The following is a 14277-nucleotide window of genomic DNA, read 5'->3' on the forward strand; positions in this document are numbered from 1 at the left end:
TCAGGGTAGACATCAGCAGGGAGGTAATATTTGAGATAGATCTATAAATTGGAATAATGTGTCATTTATATTTTGTTTACCCATAAATTGGTATAATATATGGAACATAATATATGGAACAGCTATTCAATACCTATTTGGTAATCAAGAGAATTGTTTATGAATTCATGACAAATAGAGATAGGCAGGATATTCTTTGCGGGGTGTGGAGTGGGCATAAAGACCCAGGCTGAAATGTTGAAAATGTATAGGGAGCAAAAAGTAATTTAATTAGAAAGCAATAGGCTTTGGAAGTGTCTTTCTGGAGGGTAAGAGTAGAAAGAAAATCGAGGCCTAAGTTGAAAGTGTCTGGATCTAGGATTTTATTATTTCTCATTGTCACTAGGCGGTATAATCTCAGATTATCTAAAATTTATGTAATTCATTTTAGTAATGAAAATAAACTGTTTATTTGAATGTTAACAATAATACTTTTATTGTTCTTTTTATTATATTTTAATTTCTCAGTTTTCAAAAAATTTAATCCCTTTGAGAAGTAGTTCTGTCAGAGCAGCTGAAGTAACTATATTGATAGTCAAAGGCTCATTATCCTAATCCTCTGAACCTCCTGTGTTATAGTAATCACAAACAGGAAGTATATTATTCCCCACTCTTTCAGGTGTAGTTCTAAAAATAGAGGTTTCCTTGACTGAAGGGCTCTCAGTTTTGTAACATAGAACAAGTGATTTAAAACCATGTAATTTGAAAAAACCTAAAAAAGAAAACTGTGAATTTGTGGTGTTTAATAGTTGAATGAAGAATTATGGTTATCATATTAGGTGTTGGACAGTGTTGAATTAAGTTATTTTCTTTTATGAGGAGTGTTCCTTTCATCTTATAGAAAATCAGGAAATAAAATTATAACAGATTTTTTATCAATGTTAACATTTTTCAAAACTAGTTATTATTTAACAGTTTAGCTAAAATTGACCATCATGAACTGATTTTACTTTTTTAAATTTTTTTTTAGTTGTAGAGGGACACGATATCTTTATGTAGTCATTTATTTTTATGTGGTGCTGAGAATTGAACCCAGTGCCTCATGTGTGTGAGGCAAACACTCTACCTCTGAAACCCAGCCCCAGTCCTGATTTTACATTTTATATAGGTTCCAAATGATTTATAAATTTCTTTCTAGTATATGATTATATTTGTATAAAGCTCAGTAAAAATAAAATACCTTAATTATTTTATTTTAACCTCAAACACGTTCTGGGAGATAGAGAAAATTTATCTTTATTGTACAGATAGAAATACCAGGATTAATTGATTATACTAATTTACTAATGTTGCATTCTAGTGTAGAAATTAAGAAGGCTCAGCACTTGGTAATAACATATGATGTAATTGGAAAAGGAATATGTGACACTAAGACAACAGCTCATAGTCTCACTCAAGAGGCTGCACAAGATAACCTTGGTTTATGTAGTGCAAAATTTGTCCTTTGATTGTTAGGCTCAGAAGTCATATTTTTTTTCTTGAGCTATATCAGAGGTGAATTAGTTCAAGAGGTGAATGTTTAAGTCTAAATATAAGACTGTGACTTTACAATGAGAAATAATTATCACAAACTTCAGATTTTAAGCTCATTGGATTTTATATTCTTTCTATGGACAGATGAATTTTAAAAGCCAGGTAATAATTTAAAAAGTTGTTTATTAAGTATTAGATGAAAGGGTGTTGGAGGAATCAGATGTTCAGTGGCATGAGGTTGAGATAATCTGTTACATCCATCTCAGAGTAGTAATGTTCATGTCTGTAGACTAAACTTCTTAAATGCTCCTTGCTGTAACTCCCAACATTGTTTTCTGCATTCAGTATGGTTTTTCGAGAGGGATCAGACTTCTCAAAGGTTGACGGTGCATTGGTCTTCTTCCAAGAACTATACTCAATTGATCAATGCCTATATTTTCTTAGTACATTCATTCAAGGCGCCTAGAAGTCCTGTTTGGCAAGGACTCGTGTCTCCTTAAGATAACTTTACTTCCTTACCTATATTTTCATCAGTTATATGGATTTCACTTATTTCCTTGGCTTTGGGACTACAGCTCTTAACTGTTTAATGAATATGTGTTAATATGTCTTGTCTTAGCCTAATCTCCAGTTCCAAAATTGAGTCCCCAGATAGGAACTGGGGAAAATTATCTGATGGTCTTTTATCTTTCTGTTTGAACTGTGGGTCTAAGCCCAAGTTGGTATGCTGTAAATATACAGTAGTGGTCTTAGGTGTCACTTGATGTTCAGTCACTTAAGCATTGCATATCCCTAAATTTCTGATTCACTTAAAACCCCAGGATTGAAGTTAAGGAAGACTTAAAGGAATCCACTTTAGTTCTTGTTGTTGTTCTCATTTTATAGCACTTGTCCATGAAATACCTTCAAATCACTAGAATCCAGGGGAGGACCGGTATTTATTTATTTTTTGTTTCTTCTGAGAATCCAGGGGAGGACCGGTTTTTATATTTTTGTGTCTTCTGAGAGTGTATAGATAGTATGTAGTACTATAACTAGCCATCAGAAATACTTATATTTAGAATATTGACCAGTTAATAAGAAAAATGAAAATGTGATAGTTTATATAAATATTTTAGTCAGACTGGTTTTTGTTTTGTTTTGCTTTTTTGGTGGCACGAGAGATCAAACCCAAGCCCTCACACATGCTAGGCAAATTAGATTGCATTTTTAAATTTAAATATTTAATCACAGCACAATGTAAGAGAAATTTCTTCCCAAGAAGGGTAAAACTGTTATATTGTTTGCTCATATGTATTGTCAGGTAGATAAGTCCTAGGTCTCCTTGTACTGGGAAAAACGGGGGGGGGGCAGGCCCAACAGTTGCTTTTTATAGAATTTTATAAAAAGGAGACACCCATAAGAAGTTGCCAGAACCTAAAAATGTCATTCTTATATTTTCATTTTCTTTTCTTTCTAAAGGAACAAGATGAAGTAGAAAAGTCAAATAAAAAAGAATTACAAAGAAAGGAGGCAATCATCCAGGCATTAAATATAAGAATAATTGAAGAAGAAAAAAAGAATCTTGAACTAAAGGATCAAGTCACAGCCACTAAAAAATTAATGAGAGAAGTACAAGAACAAATTGCAAGTATGAAATTAGAGCTGGCTAATTCTAAGCAAAAAGAAAGACAATATTCTGAAGAAATAAAACAATTAATGGGTACAGTTGAAGACCTTCAGAAAAGACATCATTACACAGATAGCCAGTTTGAATCTGATGTGGTACAGAGAATGGTGGAACAAGAAATTCAGAAAAGATTAGAACATCTCCGAGCAGAGATGGATAAAATGTATGTGCAACAGATAGTACAGATGAAACAAGAGTTAATAAAGCAACACATGTCACAGATAGAGGAACTTAAAGCACAACATAAGGAAGAAATTGAGAGTGTTTTAAAATCACATTTAAATATTACAATTAATGAAGATCAAATAAAGTTAATGAACGTGGCAATAAATGAACTGAATATGAAATTACAAGATACTAATGCGCAAAAGGAAAAACTCCAAGAAGAACTAGGAATAGTTTCAGGAGAAAAATCTACTCTGCAGAGACAACTTGATGACCTTTTTGAAGAATTCAACTTTTTAAGGGACCAAATTCAGAGAGCTAGAATGATAATAGCTGAACAAGAAAGTCAACTGAATGAAGCACGTAAGTCCCTTAGTACAGTGGAAGCTTTAAAAGCTGAGATTGTTCTGGCATCTGAATCTAGGAAAGAACTAGAGTTAAAACATGAAGCAAAAGTTACAAATTACAAGATAAAACTTGAAATGTTGGAAAAAGAAAAAAATGCTGTATTAGACAGAATGGCTGAATCACAAGAAGCTGAATTAGAGAGGCTGAGAACACAACTCCTATTTAGTTATGAAGAAGAACTTTCGAAACTAAAAGATGATTTAGAAGTTGAACATTGAATAAATATTGAAAAACTTGAAGATAGCTTAGGCATTCACTATAAACAGCAGATAGATGGCTTACAAAATTTAATGAGTCAAAAGATGGAAACAATGCAATTTGAAAAAGATAATTTGGTAACTAAGCAGAATCAGTTGGTTTTGGAAATTTCAAAACTAAAAGATTTACAGAAGTCCATCATGGATTCAAAATCAGAAGAAATGACCCTTCAGATGCATGACTCCAAGAGGAAATCGAAATATTAAGACAAGAAAAAAAAGAAAAAGGTACGCTTGAACAAGAAGTTCAGGAATTACAACTTAAAATTGAATTATTGGAGAAACAAATAAAGGAAAAAGAGGATGACCTTAAAGAAAAGTTTTCACAACTTGAAGCAGAAAATAACATTCTTAAAAATGAGAAAAAAGCTTTTGAGGACATGTTGAAAATTTATGTTCCTGCTGAACAAGAAGAAAAATTGATTTTCATTGACTCCAGCAAGTCCATATCCAAAGATTGCATCTGGCAAAAAGAAATGGAAATGCTTACAAAAGAGAATGAGGCCCTCAAGCAACAGTGTATTCAGCTAAATGAAGAAATTGAAAAGCAAAGAAGTACATTTTCATTTGCTGAAAAAAATTTTGAAGTTAACTATCAAGAGTTACAGGAGGAGTATACTTGCCTTCTCAAGGTAAAAGATGATTTAAAAGACAGTAAAAACAAACAAGAATTAGAGTATAAAAGTAAACTTAAAGCACTTAATGAAGAGCTTCATTTACAAAGAATAAATCCAGCTACAATCAAAGTGAAAAGTGCCATGCTTGATACTGACAAAGCTTTTGTCGCGGAGCCATTAGAAATCTGTGAAGTTGTTGAGAAAGATACAACAGAACTTATGGAAAAACTTGAGGTAACCAAGCGAGAAAAGCTAGAATTGTCAGAGAAACTGTCTGATCTCTTTGAACAATTAAAACAGAAACATGATGAGGTTAATTTTCTCAGTGAAGAAGTCAAATCTTTAAAGCAAGAAAAGGAGAAAATTCTATTGAGATGTCAAGAGCTAGAACTCCTAATTAACCATCATACAGCAGAAAATATAAACATGTGTGATGTTCATTTAAGTTCTTTACAAGATGGAATATTAACTATTATAAACAAGGATTCTCAAGGATCATTATCTAATGTAGGTGAAGATTTTGGAGAAGAATCAAAAACAGTAGTGGAAGAGAAAATTTCTTTTGAAAATGTGGCTATTAGAAGAGAAAGCAAGCAAGAACAGTTATTTTCACCATCAGTAACAAATGAGTCCTCACCTGGGACAGATCAATCAAGTGAAAATGATAAACTCCATCAGGAACTTTATGTACTTAAATCAGAACAGGTATGTTTACTTATTTACATATGGTATAGCACAGTGAAAATGTACATTTCATGCTAAAAAGAGTTTTCAGCTTCTTAAAACAAATTTATAAAAGAAAATGAAAGTGAATCATGTAATTCTCATTTGGATCTATCATTTATCATTTAATTTTCCTATTTTTTTCTTAAACTGTTTTTCTTTTAGCTAATCTATTATGTATTCTGCTCAGAAATTAAAGCAATATTTTCTTTGTAAAGACAATAGTTTAAATAATATTCTTTAGAATCTCAACTTTACAAAAGTTATTGATTTTATAACTTAGTATTTTGTTGCAATTTCAAAGACTTTTAGAGTTTTTATTTCATACTGGTCTTTTTCAAGGTTCCACAATTGTAAACAAACTCTTGAGTGTTTTAGAACCTTATGCAGTTGTTCAATAGTTATAAATTCTTTTTCCTTTGTGCAAGAAAAACACTTAAGCCCTAGAGTTTTTTGAGTCTTATACCTGAGGAGGAAAAAATAGTATTAATTCTCTGTACAGTTAAAGAAATAAAACACATAAAATAATAGGTTATTTCCTTTTATGTCAGCTATTCATATTAGAAATAACAGAAAAGTCTGATGTGTATCTTCAGTATGATAATGCTAAATAAACTTTTTATAATTAAAAACATCTTTTAGTTGTAGATGGACATTTTACCTTTATTTTATTTATTTATAATATGGTGCTGAGGATTTAACCCAGTGCTTCACACATGCTAGTCAAGCTCTCTACCACTGAGCCACAACTGTAGCCTGCTAAATACACTTATGTGTTTCTAAAACTTAGGTAATAAATATCTTTTGCAGATATAAGAGTTTAGTGTTGAAAGAGAGAAGAAGTTAAGGAGTATATATTTCAGTGAGGTAGACAGGTAATAAATGAGAAAATAAGACAGAAATATTGTTAACAGTCTATTAAGAAATAAAACACGGTATTGTGATAAAATAAAACAGGGAAGCTCACAAAAGAAATTGAGAATGATGGGTGGAGGTGGGTGGTGGTTTGGAGATTGGAGGAATTAACACTTGAACTGAGATTCGAATGAGAGGGAAGAGGCTGCATTATGGAAATTAGAGCAGTTGTACCATGAGTAAATTTGAGGAACTGAATTGAAGGCCTATGTAGTTGAGTTTGGGAAGAGTTTGAAGAAGGAAGAAACTCAATCATAGGGAGCCTTATAGACTTTGTAAGTTTAGATTTTTATCCCTAAGTACAGTAGGAAGTCATCAGAAAGTTTTCTGTTTTTATTTCTAATGACATGTTCATGTTGATGATCTTATCAAATGTGGTCATACTTTACGTTTTTAATAACTTGAATAGACCCAAGAAATTCAAATTGCTTAACTACTATTGCTATGTTAAATATTGCAAATTGTTTTTAAAACTATAAATGGTGGTAATTACTCCTAAAAAATGTCAGACATAATTTAAATTTTATTAAAAAGCATTATTCGAAGAAGACCTGAATTTGAAGCACATTTGTCAAATTGGTGAAATTTTCTTAATAGGAATTTTGTTTCTGTATTGAAGATACTTGCAATGGTATTTAGATACTCTCTCCTTGAAATTAACTAAACAAAGTGAAGAAAAGCAAGTCTGTAAATTGCTCCCATTTATCATTACTAAAATAAACCCCATCATTGATACAGAGGGGGGAGTAAGGTATGTATGCAGGTGGAGGGAAGCTCACAGAAGAAATTGAGCGGTGACTTACATAGTGATACTGTTTACTTGTCTGAAATACTGCAGAGGCAACAAAATACTTCTACTCTCAGTATTAAACTTAGTAATTAGAGCAGATATATCTCACTGAAACCAAAATAAATGTGGCTGTTAAGAATTTTTAACTGGCCAGCTGCAGTGGCAAATGCCTATAATCCCAGCTGAGGGAGGCTGAGGCAGGAGGCTAGTGAGTTCAAAGCCATCCTCAGCAACAGTGTGGCAGTAAGCAACTCAGTGAAACCCTCTCTCTAAATAAAATACAAAATAAGGATGAGATGTGGTTCAGTGGTCGAGTGCCCTGAGTTCAATCCCCAGTACCAAAAAAGAAAAAAGAAAAAGAAAAAAATATTTTTTTAACTGAAAAGAAAGAAATGAATAGTTTTGGAGTATAATTCCATATTATCAAAGAGTCTTTTCAACATTGGGGTGCAAGAAATAAGGAGTAGCAGGAACATTATAGATATTGCCTAGTTATTGATGCTGAGAGAAGCCATAAATTCAAGTGTGTGTGTTTAAAATTGGAGGTAATTATTGGTATTGGAAGAGATACTGAGCTTAGAAACATCTACTGGAGCTTAGAAACCTCAAGAGAAACCATAATATCAGTTCTGTGAGTGAAGAGACACTACTATATAGGCTATATAGACAGCTACTATATCCCTAGTACCTAGAATAATGTTTTGCACATGATCAGCAGTTAATAATGTTTTACGAATGGACGAATGAGGGGTGAATAGGGGAAATAAACAAAGCCGCTTTATCAAGAATCAGCTGTGAATCAGGATAGGCCTTCATGTTAGAATGAAAATCAGAATAGCTTTTGTCGCTTGCTATTTAGCATTGTTCTATAAGCCCTAACCATTCCAAAGATAAAAAGATACATGGCATAAATAGAAGTAGATAATTCACAGGTATAATTAAGAAATTGAGAAAAATAATCTAAGCAAATAAACCAAAAAACCTAATGTAAAATAAATGTCAAAATTAGCCAAAAATGTGTAAGACCAATATAAATAAAATTAGAATACTATCAATTTAATAAATGAGATATTGAAATGAGTTAAGTATTAAACAGCATAGAAAAGTGTCAAGAATATCTACATTCAAAGGAAGTAGAAGGAAGGAAATAACGAGCAAAAATAAGAAAACTTGTAATAAACAAGTGGGAAAAATTTTCAAGAACTTTGGAGGTTTATTATTTGAAAAGATTATTTACAGGTATTAGATCTCCAAAAATATGACCAAGGGGGGAAAAACACATAAGCAAAATCAAGAATGAAATAAGGACATAAGTATAGGTACCACAAGAAATTTTAAAAGTCATAAAAAATGCTACAAATAATCTCTGCCAATAGATTTGAAAATATAAGCAAACTCTAGATGGTGTTCTGGAAGAATATAAACTACCAGAACTAATGCAAATAGAAATGAATAAGTTCAAATAACCATTAAATAGAAATGAATAAGTCAGTAATCATTAAAAAGTTGATGTAGTGGTCAGAAGTTTTCCCTTTTTGCCTCATCTCAAACCAAAATGCTAGACTTAAGACCATTTTACAAGTAATTCTTATTAACTCTCCAAGAACAAAAGTGTAATTGTCCACTAAAGTAGGATTAAAGAGAGAATGGAAAAAGAAAGGAAAGAAGAAAAACTGAAGAAAGAAAAACCAACCAGTTCACCTTAGAAGGCCAATATTAATATGAAGTCCTGATAGGAATTGTAAAGAAAATAAAATTGTAGAGTAATCTAACTTGTAAGTGTAGTTGCAGAAATTCCAAATAAAATATTAGCAAGTTATACCAAGAGTGGACAAATAGTTAAACATTTGAAAAAAAAATCTGTGACTGTAATCTCTACATTTTTATGTAGCAAGACAAAATCCATGATTATTTTAGTGCATATCAGAAAAAATACATAAAAAAATTGACAACCCATTTATAAGTTAAAAAAAAGCTTTAGGAAATCAGGAATAGCAGGGAAATTTTCTAGTCATGATGCTGATTTTCATCAAAATCTTGACAGATTATATTTCTGATGGTGAAATTTGAAGCATTTCCATTAGAATCAAGTATAGGACTAGGATACATACCCATTGTCAACATTACTATTGCAACATGGTTTTGTAGTTCTTAGTGAATGCTTCTCCAGTTCTTGCAATATGACAAGAATAGGAAATGAGAAAAAATATGAACAGATCAGGCAAAACTTTAAAACAAAGATAATAAGATGTTTTGAGTTTTTGTTAAGAAAATTATAAAATATTGAAGGACACAAAGACCTGACTGTGTGTTAATACATATCATATCCATAATGGAAAGATACAAAGAAAAATATCAGTTCTCTCCTAATTAATAATTCTAGTCAAAATTACAATAAGGTTTCTTAATGAATGTAGAATACTGATTCTAAAATTGATATAGAAGAGTAAATAGTCAAGAATACTCAAGACAATCTTAAAAGTATGTATTTGTTATCAAAACTTATTACAAAATCATTATAAACAATATGGTTTAATGCCAGGATGGTTAAGTAGATCAGTAGAATATAATGAAAAGCCCAGAACAGATCTGTATCTTGTAAAAATTTAGCAAGAAGGCCCTACAAATCAATGAATCACTTAGTGAATCTCTACTACATTCCAGGCACTGTTCAAGTCATTCATAATTTAACAGTGAATAAAAATGATCAATGAAGAATAAAGTTTACTTTTTAGGGTTTAAATGAACATTAGAAAATACAGACAAATATTTCTGGTGGTCTTAAGTGCTATGAATAAAATTACAGTATGATAAGAAGAATAAGATCTCCCTAAGTGTAGGGCTTTTTTTGCATAGGGTAGGTCAAGGAAGACTACTTTGATGAGATAATATTTGAGCAAAGGCAGAGGAAATCAAAAAAATAAACCAAATTAGCAGAAGAAGCTTAGAGTATTGAAAATTGTTTGGGAGGGGAAAAAAAACAAAATTGTTTTGAGCACAATTGACTTTTGATACTAGAGGTTAGAAGTTAGGGAATTAGATCATTGTCCCTTTAGGGAAAAAAATCAGGTTGGTTAAAAATGTACACATAAGAAGAAAATAGAATCTTAAGATAGGGAAAACTTTTAATAAAGACAAAGCATGGGAAAAGATTTTAAAATTTTATTGTATCTTTTAAAAACAATAATGTAAAATAGATTTGAGGACTGGGACTAGATATTTGCCATGAATGTAAGTTGCAAAGAAAAGCTATCAAGAATATAGAAAGAACAATTAATGTAACAAGAGGTCCAAAAACAAAATAATAATTGGCAAAAGATGTGAAAGACATGTGCCTGAATAGGAAATCAAAGTATCTAATAAACATGAAAATATTCTTTCAACCTTACTATTCAGTGTAAAAATAAAATAACATTTTATACCCATTAGGTTGGTGAAGTTAGTCTGATATAAAGAATGGTGAGGATGTGAGTATATAAGTACTCAACCTTCTGGTAGCATTGTAAATTAGTACTGTTATATAAAAATAATTTGATCAAATCTAGCACAGTTAAAAATGCACTATCTGTGACCTAGCAGTTATATTTCTAAGTAGTTCTCAAAGTGGGGTTCCTGACCAGAAGCACAGCATTACTTGGTAACAGGTTAGAATTCATAGCTCTTTGACCTCTCCTGAAACAGAAACTGTGGGGATGGGGTTAGGTTCCTAAAGTAACCTGTTTTAATAAGCATTCCAAGTGATTCTGATGCATGTTACATTTAAGAACCACTAATTAGAAAGAAATTAGCACATTTATCCAAAAATTAGGAATAAACCAATTTATCTCCTGAAAGGAAATGGACAAATTTTGGTATAGTCATAATACCACAGTTAAAATGAATTAACCTGTTGCCTACATGCTGTTAATTTTTTGTTCGTTTGTGGTACTGGACATTAAACCCCCCGTTACCTACATGGAATAATACCAGAGTTATATTGAATGAGAAAATAAACTTGTAAAATTAATATCATTTGTGTAAGTCCATAAAAATACAAAAAATACAGTGCATTGAGAATGCAAAATGAATTGTAATGAGAAGTGATAATGTAAGAATTGAACTGGATTTGTACCAAACTATGATAATGGTTGCCTGTGAGAAAGGAGTGATGAGAACATAGAAGTGTATGGGGAGTACAGGGAATGAAAAATTAGAGAAAATGTTATAGTACTTGTTAATTTGGGTTTTGAGTTTATTGCTTGCATTTTTCCATATTTAAAATAGTATTTTAAATCCAGGCATGGTGATGCATGCCTGTAATTCCAGCTATTTGGGAGGCTAAGGCAGAGGAGGGTTCTAAGTTCAAGACCAACCTTGGCAACTTGTTGAGACCTTGCCTCAAAAAGAGCTGGGGTTGGGATTGTGGGTCAGTGGCAGAGCGTTTGTCTCACATATGTGAAGCACTGGGTTCAATCCTCAGCACCACATAAAAATGAAAATATTGAAAAAAAAGGGGGGGCTGGAAATGTTGCTCACAGGTAGAGAGAACCCCTGGGTTCAATTCCCAGTGCCATGAAAATAAATTATTATTTGAAAATAAAAATGAAAGATAAGGAGAAGCCAAGACAACATGAGAGAAATTGGTATGAAAATTTGTTCTCCTGGTCTCCTTGGCTAACTACTCTTACACAGCTGTAGCCGATCCATTGCTGTTAGTCCCTTAGGGTTTTTAATTGGACCCTGAATCTTTAACTGTTTATTTAATAAGATATATAAAACAAAAAATACATTCTGTAAAACTGATGGTCCTCCATACTCACTACAGTAGCTGTAAACCAATGATGATTAATTAATGATTTGATTAGTTCCATAAAACCAGTGGAGAATGTTATAGGACAGGCTATATAAGCAATGACCAAACAGACTTCATTTTACCCTGAGACTCCATATTACGTAAGAAGAGCTTCTCCCATAGGAAAGCCCCATCACTGTACCACATTAATAATTGCCTAGCATAGCCTACTTACAATACAAAATAGCAATTCTTACACAATGTAAAATTGTTCTCTTTGGTTCCCATTTTCCTTGGGCAGTGTACCTTTCTGGGGAATAATTGATTAGATGTTAGTAGCCATTCTTTAATTTATATTCAACTAGGGTCACTTTGATCCATTTCTCTTTTGATTATGATTATGAAAAAATCCCAGGAGAAATGAATGAGATGAAAATTTGATTAAGACATTGCATTGTTTCGCTAATGGCTTTATTCTGCTTTTGTACTACTTCTTGCTTGCTTGCTTGCTGGTTGCCAAGTCAATCTGGATGTGGTTTTCGCCTTTAAACATCCTAAAATGTTGAGGCTCTAGGCTGTTTCCTGCAGAGGCAACTTGTTTCTGTAGGAAGCAGTCCCGGACAGTCAGAATAAAGACTCTCCAATATGGACAAATCATAAGCTATACCAAATATCAAAATTTGCTCTAAAATTGAGGTAATGATACTACTCTCCTTGAAAAAAGAAGTAGCTCAGTATAACTGAATGAAGAATGAAGAAAAAAATGTCATTGGTTCTCTTATGAAGTTTTAAACTATAATTTATTTCTCCTCTTGTTTTAGTATATGCAAAAAGCAAATTATTTTATAGTAAATTATTTTAAATTTTTCTAATGTATATTCACTTTCAGAATGATTTAAGGCTACAGATGGAAGCTCAGTGCATATGCCTTTCACTGGTTTATTCAGCTCACGTGGATCAGGTTTGTGAATATATGGAAAATGAAAAAGATAAAGCTCTTTGCAATATTAAAGAGGAGCTTATTTCTGATCAAGAGGAAAAGATCAAGGAACTTCAGAAAATATACCAGTTAGAACTACAGAATGTAAAAACACAAGAAATAGGTAAATAGTTTCTGACTTATAATTACCATGAAGCATCACTTAGAGTCCACCATTTCATAATTCTGTCCTTAGAACTCACAGGGGAAGGTGACTTGTGTATCTAAGCCCTAGTCTTATTTGTTCATATAATCATTGGATATTCATTTAATTGCTAGAGAAAACTAAAATTACTGAGTCATTTTCCCATAGGAAATTATAATCCATTGGGAAAGCATATATAAAATACACTGAAAATTTCTGAAATGTAAAGAATGGAGAGAGAAAAAAGAGTCTTGTCTTTCCTGGGGAGATGAGTAGCATGAGGGTATGGGTAGGAGTAACTGGGTTGGAAATTGGGGGAAGGCTATGGAGTCTTAAGCATTGAGCTCTATCTAAGATTGCATCCATTTGGGAGAACTGGGAGTTCATGTTGTGTTAGCTAGATAAAACTGGAGAGATTGGAAGGAGCTTGATTAGGAAAGGTTTTATGTACTCTGATGAAACATGTTTATGTTTTATGCTATTGGTGATAAGACCTACAGCAGGATTTTAAATAGTGGGAGTAACAATAAGATTTTTATTTTAAGTTGATACCATTAGGATCAGTTGGAAGGGATGAAATTATTGATGGGAAGACCAGCCAGATTGAATTGAGTATGAGAGAAAGTTAAGTTCAACACTTAAAGTTAGGTTCTAGTTTGTTGTTAATGTTAGCAGAAATTAAGAATGATACCCAAGTTTCTAGCTTAAGAAAGTAGAGTATGGTTCTAATCATAGAAAGGAACCAATTTGTGAAAAAAAATAATAATTCAGTTTTAAATATATTGAGTTAAGAATAGAATACTTATTGACTTTGAAAAAACATATAGGAGTTAGTTGAAAATAGAAGTCTGAAACCTGGGAGAAAATTTAATTATGAAGTAAAGATTTATAATCAGCATGAATGTCAAGGACAAGAGGTCAAGGACAAGAATGAGTTATCAGGGGAAACTAGAGAGTGAGTTAAAAGACCAAGATGGAATAATGGGAAGTAACAATGTTAAGGGACCATACAATGAACCATAAACAATTAGTCACAATTAATGTTTTTCTTTCATGATTATTTGGCCAGTTAACTAGACTTCTTGTGTTCAAGGTATCTCTAGGCCTTCACTTTTGCTTTTAGGAATGAGTTTTATTATTGGAATTGCTTTGGTGAACAGAATAGAATTTCAAGCATATCAGATAATACCATGCTTTTTCACTTCAGGGGTTCTTTGAATATAGTAATATTTTAAGTTTGTATTTTTTTAAATTGATATCTTCTTGAGGTAGTCTGTCCACTATTTCCCAAATTGCATGTTAACTAATGGCTCATTTAATTGGCAA

At 32.0% G+C, this 14277-nt stretch overlaps 1 protein-coding gene across 1 annotated transcript in view; it reads left to right on the forward strand.

Moving 5' to 3' along the window:
* LOC143389055 (A-kinase anchor protein 9-like) overlaps positions 1-14277 on the forward strand; it is a 77429-nt gene that overhangs the window by 46442 nt on the left and 16710 nt on the right. Inside the window, 3 exon segments of the mRNA XM_077108299.1 lie at positions 2974-4189; positions 4192-5333; positions 12717-12930. Coding sequence (XP_076964414.1) covers positions 2974-4189; positions 4192-5333; positions 12717-12930 — 2572 coding nt within the window.

This window comes from Callospermophilus lateralis, unplaced genomic scaffold, assembly GCF_048772815.1.
Source record: "Callospermophilus lateralis isolate mCalLat2 unplaced genomic scaffold, mCalLat2.hap1 Scaffold_43, whole genome shotgun sequence".
NCBI lineage: Eukaryota > Metazoa > Chordata > Mammalia > Rodentia > Sciuridae > Callospermophilus > Callospermophilus lateralis.